General features: G+C 41.9%; 1 protein-coding gene across 1 annotated transcript; it reads left to right on the forward strand.

Annotated features, from left to right (window-relative positions):
• The first annotated feature begins 273 nt into the window (after positions 1-273).
• On the forward strand, positions 274-5,406 carry eef1g (eukaryotic translation elongation factor 1 gamma). Its single transcript, XM_084668895.1, has 10 exons — positions 274-345; positions 1,268-1,426; positions 1,735-1,798; positions 1,969-2,111; positions 2,638-2,781; positions 2,898-3,027; positions 3,372-3,576; positions 3,731-3,903; positions 4,223-4,347; positions 4,812-5,406. The coding sequence occupies exons 1-10, from the start codon at positions 334-336 to the stop codon at positions 4,968-4,970; spliced, it is 1,314 nt and encodes a 437-aa protein (XP_084525021.1). The 5' UTR covers positions 274-333; the 3' UTR covers positions 4,971-5,406.
• The last annotated feature ends 1,148 nt before the right edge of the window (positions 5,407-6,554 follow it).

The following is a 6,554-nucleotide window of genomic DNA, read 5'->3' on the forward strand; positions in this document are numbered from 1 at the left end:
AATGTTCATTAAAAGTGCATACATGTTTATTTTTACATGTAGATTACTGAACTTGAAGAAACGACTGTACTAAAGATTTTCCTGTCCAACCCATCAAACACATTTGATTCTAATAATTAATCAATTGTCTATTTTGTGTTAATTAAATAATGGTTAAAACAAATAAGAAAAATAGTTGCAATAAAGAGGAAGGGTGCCAAAATACTAAAATATATATTTTAAACGATTTGTAAATTTGTATACATTACGTTTTATTCCAGCGACGCTGGAGAGGGTCGTTAGTAAATACGTCATTGCGGCGCGCCCTCGCTCTTCCTTTCTCTCGTCCTGAAGATGGCGGCAGGGGTGAGTAAGATGGAGAGATGCTCAGGCAACGTGAACTTGTTGGTGTTTCCTGATACAATCCAATGGATATCTACCCCATCTTACACTCTATACCATATGTTTGTTAGTCTTTAACACCCCTCGAACATAATAGCGATTTAACCAGTCAGATTTATTACAGAAATATGCTTAGGATTGCCCCAGCCGTCAAAGTGTTGACGTAGCGTTCAAGCTATCGAATGACGCCTCTTTCCATGCATTGTGCCACGTTATGCTTTATTCAGGGGTGTGGGTATCGGCTCCACATCAACGCTCTATTATAGCAGTCGTGAAATTATTTAAGGTTATGGAGGAAACCTTTACACTTAACTGTTATGTCATTTCACTTATAAGTAGGCTGCTATTGTGTTGGCAAGCTTGACAAGCTAATGTGGCATATTCCATAGTTCTTTATGAAACTCTGTCAAACTAATATGTTAACATTATATTCGGGGTCATTACCAAGTGTTGTCTTAGGAGGTACTCGGCGAATGTTGGTCTCCAAGTAGAACAATATATTTGATCTCATCAGATTTCTATAATGGGGTATGTAGCTTGCTAGTCATGTCTATCCAGGTAACTGAATTTAAAAAGCCAGCACTGGCTGAATGCTTGTATGTGAAAGCGAGTTTGTCTTGCCTTTTGTAAAAAAAATCGATTGGCGTGCCAAGTAGGCATTAAAATGTGTATAAAACATGAATACAATTGGTTGGTTGTGGACCAATTCACCTACTTTGAGATGTGCTTGTGGAGTCAGCATCTTCTTTCTGATATCAGAGACTTGATGCATCTACTACTGTGAATGTAGCACCAGAAGGCTTAAAACTAAGTTATCAATTTGTACACAAATTAAAATTCAAGTTGTGAAAAATGTTGTGGTTCTAATTTTCTCTTTCCTCACCAGACTCTCTACACATACCCAGAGAACTGGCGGGCCTTCAAGGCTCAGATTGCAGCCCAGTACAGTGGTGCTCGCCTCAAGGTGGCCAGCAACGCCCCCGCCTTCACCTTCGGGCAGACAAACCGTACCCCAGCCTTCCTTAACAACTTTCCCTTGGGCAAGGTCAGTTATCTGACACCTTTTTGTGGATTATCAGTCACACTCAACTCTGAAAATGAAATTCTCGGAAGCCCCCTAGGGAGGAATACCCTCTTCCACAAACGGCATATCCGATTTGGCTGAGTGACGAACATAGATCATTCTTAATTAATTTAGCTGGTGGTGGAAGAAAATGAATGTTGGGAATCTTAACACTGGATATATATGAACTATATATATATATGTGAACTATTTGGATACTGTTGCATCCTGTAACTTTGGCTAGTATAATCTCAAATTAGTTTGACACTTTCTTGTAACTATTACCCCAGGTTCCAGCGTACCAGGGAGATGACGGCTTCTGTCTGTTTGAGAGTAATGCCATTGCTCACTACCGTAAGCATTACCCCTTCCCCATTTGGCACCTTTAGCAACAAGCTCAAATGATTTAAAGAACTGAGATGGCACAGCCTAGTAAACGTAAAGATTGGAACAAAGATTGACAGACACAAAAACGTTTCCTGTTAAGTGTGATTCTCAACTACATTTCTGTGTACGTCTTCCAGTGAGCAATGATGCTCTGCGTGGTGCCAGCCCCCAGGCTGCTGCCCAGGTGCTGCAGTGGGTCAGCTTTGCTGATGCTGAGATCATCCCTCCCGCTAGTGCATGGGTCTTCCCCACCCTGGGAATTATGCAGTTCAACAAGCAGGTATGCAACAAATATTACCCCACCATTTAAATTGTGTACAAGATCAGTAGATGACATTTGTCCAACTACAAGCCCAAGATGCAAGACTAGTGTTTGGAAGTTGCAACATTTCAAGCTGTTCCAAGGTTTCCATAAAACCTCTGGACTTGTCACGGTTAGTTATGATGGTGCCTTATGTTAAGACTCGCGTCACGTTTTTACCGGTTCTACAAAAGTCTGCGTGTAGACAGTTCCATAACTGTGAAGCGCAGATGTATCACATTACGTTGTCTGCCCAACATGTCACCTGCTGGAGCTGCCAACTAGACCAACTGCCACAGCTTCCTCCTCCCCATCCTGAGGGTTAATACTCCAGTGTACTCCTACTTGGTGTTAGTTAAAACACATTGACCTGTTCATACCAAGATCTTGTGGAAATCTGTACATAAGCTAATCTCTTCTGTTTTGGGACCCCTGAACCCCATGGCTGGTATATTTTCCATGATTGCATACCCTCCTGTCTCATACTCCTCTAACATCTTTCAAGGCCACAGAGCAGGCCAAGGAGGAGGTGAAGAAGGTGCTGTCACTCCTGAACCAGCACCTGAACACCCGTACCTTCCTGGTGGGGGAGAGGATCACCCTGGCAGACATTAGTGTGGCCTGCTCCATGCTCTGGCTCTACAAACAGGTCAGTGTGACACTTGTTACTTAAACTGTATGCTCCAACCTGACATTCTTGTTCCTTGAGCTTGTGGTTCCCATTCATTTACTGCTGGTAGAGCCTAACCCTTCTGCCCTCTGTAGGTCCTGGAGCCATCCTTCGTTCAGCCATATTCCAATGTGACTCGTTGGTTTGTCACCTGCATCAACCAGCCCCAGTTCAAGGCCGTGCTCGGAGAGGTCAAGCTTTGTGAAAAGATGGCTCAGTTTGATGGTGTGTCTTCAAGTCGCATTTATTTATAAACCACATTTAAAAACAAGTTGACCAAAGTGCTGTATTGTCAAAATAGCATAAGACACGATATAAACGCAAGGACCAGTTTACTAGACAAAAGGGCAACTCTCATACTGAGGTAAACGCTGTGGAATAAAGATGTTTTAAGACTGGATTCAAGACCGGGCAATGTAGGGTTCAATTTAGGTGTCTATTTCCCTGGATTTCAGAACAGGACATTAAGTAGATTTTGAATTTTTACTTAAGAGATTTTTGGGGTAGCAGAAATAAACACATTCTGATCAGTATTGGAACAGGAATCTCACCCAATTCTGTCTCTTCAGCCAAGAAGTTCTCAGACATGCAGCCCAAGAGGGAAACCGCTCCCAAGAAAGAAAAGGCCCCTAAGGAGTCCAAGCCCCAAGAAAAGAAAGAGAAGAAGAAGGAAGAGAAGAAGGCTGCTCCCGCAGTTGAGGAGATGGATGAATGTGAAGCAGCTCTGGCCTCAGAACCCAAAGCCAAGGATCCCTTTGCACACCTTCCAAAGAGGTAGGCATGAGTGAATGACCCCATGTCGTAATGCCTGATTGGCCCCATGAGTTTAGTTTGCATTACCTTGTCAGTATCTAATGTATCTGTTATTGGTGGGTGTGGGTCCAAGCTTTCCTTGATCACATCTGAAACCATTTATTTTTCCTCCCAGCACATTTGTCATGGATGAATTTAAGAGAAAGTACTCCAACGAGGACACCCTCTCTGTCGCCATCCCTTACTTCTGGGAAAACTTTGACCGCGAGGGTTACTCTATCTGGTATGGCGAGTACAAGTTCCCAGAAGAGCTTGCCATGACTTTTATGAGCTGCAACCTCATCACAGGTGAGAAGCACCATCAACACGACCACCACTACTCGTACCCCCCAGACCCAGCTACATTGTAGTTTGCTTCAGGTATAGATTCCCATTCAGAGACATTGTACATAATTCTATGGTTTCTGTTACAATTTACAGCTTATAGTTGAGACTACTGTATCTCTCCAGGGGTATTTATGACCCCTGGACCTTTGCTCCAATCTCAGAAAGACAGATTATTGAAACTCAGAACATAATGTGAGCCATCTTCTTCTTTGGAGGGGGGGGGGTGACTGACCTGTGAGGTCAACCTGTGTTCCAAACCTTCCCCTTCTCTCTTACCAAGGAATGTTCCAGCGTCTCGACAAGCTCCGCAAGAATGGTTTTGCCAGTGTGATCCTTTTCGGCGGCAACAATGACAGCACCATCTCCGGCATCTGGATCTTCAGAGGACAGGACCTGGCTTTCACTGTTAGTAGCTCAGACTAACTACATCATTGGGTTGTATTTAGTTTAACCCTCCTATTGTCCTTGGGTCAAAATGATAAGAAACATTAATCGTATCTACATGGTGTATAGCTTTCTAAAATGACCTGAGAAGTTATTTATAGCTTTATCTTTTGGGGGACACATGAGTTAACTAAACAAAGTATGAAGTTAATGACTGTTTAGTTGTGTTGTACACTTAACAGCTATAACATTGTACCCAATTTCCATTAGTATCCAAAGATTTTGTTGAGAGAAATTGGACTCTGGGTTATAGATTCAAAGATAATAGGTGTTAGTATTTCTTAAAATAATAGGTGGGTTAAACTGTAATTGCATGTTTTTATGAATGTGGTCTATAGTTCAGGTCCTAAGTTGAACCCAACACAGTTGCTCTTGAACGTCTTGAGTTTCAAAGAGGATCTGATCCACTGTTCTTTCTCATACAGCTGTCTGAAGACTGGCAGATTGACTACGAGTCTTATGACTGGCGCAAACTTGATGTGGACAGCCAGGAGTGCAAGACCATGGTCAAGGAGTACTTTGCCTGGGAGGGCGAGTTCAAGCACGTAGGAAAGCCTTTCAACCAGGGCAAGGTCTTCAAGTGAGCGGGATCGACTGGCATGGCATAAACATCCTCCCCCCCACCCTTACAATCCCTCAATACGTCAGCCGTTTGTCGGCACTTATAACTTGGACATTCAACCACCAATGTACTCAGGCTGAACTGGGGAGATTCAAGTTGGAGTGGCTTGTCTTGGTCACCCCGAAGTGGTTGTTTTTGAGTTAAGAAATAAAAAGTTTTCCACAATGCCAATTTCAGATTTGCTTTTGTTTCAGAACTCCAATTGGATAGATGTTGTTTTGACATGTTTGTGTGCCTTGAGTTGTAGACCACCAGAATAAGACATACCTATTTCACTTTTACAAATCTTTAGTTATGGTAATTGTTGGGCTTACCTGGAACTGGAGGGACATGCATTAAGAAAAGAAAAAAATAATGGTTGAGAACATGTAATGAACAATAAATGCAACTGAACATTGTCTTGACTCAACTATATAATTAATGGATTTTTATACTTTACTCCTTAAATGTTTGTTGTGGCACCAGATAAGTCAGTTTTCAGTTGGAAGCGAATATTGATTTGTTTGTTCTGTAACTGTTCCATGATCAGTGTACACGTATTAATACAGACAACAAAATGGAAGCACTGGTATTTAAATGGCTTTTATTGGGAATAGGTGTGTCAAATTTGAGTGCCATATTTTCTTACACCTGCAGAGGGAGTTCTAAACCTGCAAATATGCACGTCTAAATAGTCCTGTTAGGGTGCTGTTTTCAGCAGTACTGCAATTGCCTAGCCACCCTTGCAGTTTATCAGTAATACTTAGGATCACTTGTGTTGGACAGACATTCTTTTGCCTTGTATTGATTTCACTTTCAAGCTGATGAGACAAGTGGCTGTACAGGGGTTTTTATTGCACCTTACTAGACACGCCTTATGACTCTCTACCTCGACATGAGCATACGTTTTGAGAGAAAAGATTTATGGACAGACTTTGAAACCAAGTTGTATGGAAAGGTGAGCCTTTCGTTCATGATCTAATGCTAAGTGATGTCATTCTACTGCAAAGTGCCTGGAAAGGATTCCATCCAGGGAACTGTGTGACCTGATGTGAGAATGAGCTGCTTTCACCTAAGAATTGCACAATAGCCTCGGGTTCAGGGACATGCAGTGAATCTGTTCTCCACCCTTTTGTCTGTAGGGTCCATATGTCTTCTATTGGATTTAATTGAAATTATGATAGGCTCCTAAAAAAAATCAGAGACACCTGAGTAGTGTCCTACCAGTGTAGTGGTGAACAAACCAAACACATCACACACAAACCAAATGTTGACATGCATTCCAATACACAAGGCACAACATTTTATACACACATTTGATTTGTTTGGATTGGTTCTCCTACACCTTATCTTTTGTTAGGAGGTCATGCCCAGTTCCTTTATACGACTGATTATTGAGAGAATGAGTGCACTGCAAATATTATAATCTTGATTCTTTTGTCAGCAATAGGCAAAATGGGCACATTGAACGGACTCTAGTTCTAATACCACTTCACTAACTTGATAAAATCATGATATGCACATTACAGGTCTGAATTGGAACTAGTGAAATGACTTATTGCACTTA

The sequence above is a fragment of the Hypomesus nipponensis genome, chromosome 1 (genome assembly GCF_054491055.1).
Source record: "Hypomesus nipponensis isolate SF chromosome 1, ASM5449105v1, whole genome shotgun sequence".
Classification (NCBI taxonomy): Eukaryota; Metazoa; Chordata; class Actinopteri; order Osmeriformes; family Osmeridae; genus Hypomesus; species Hypomesus nipponensis.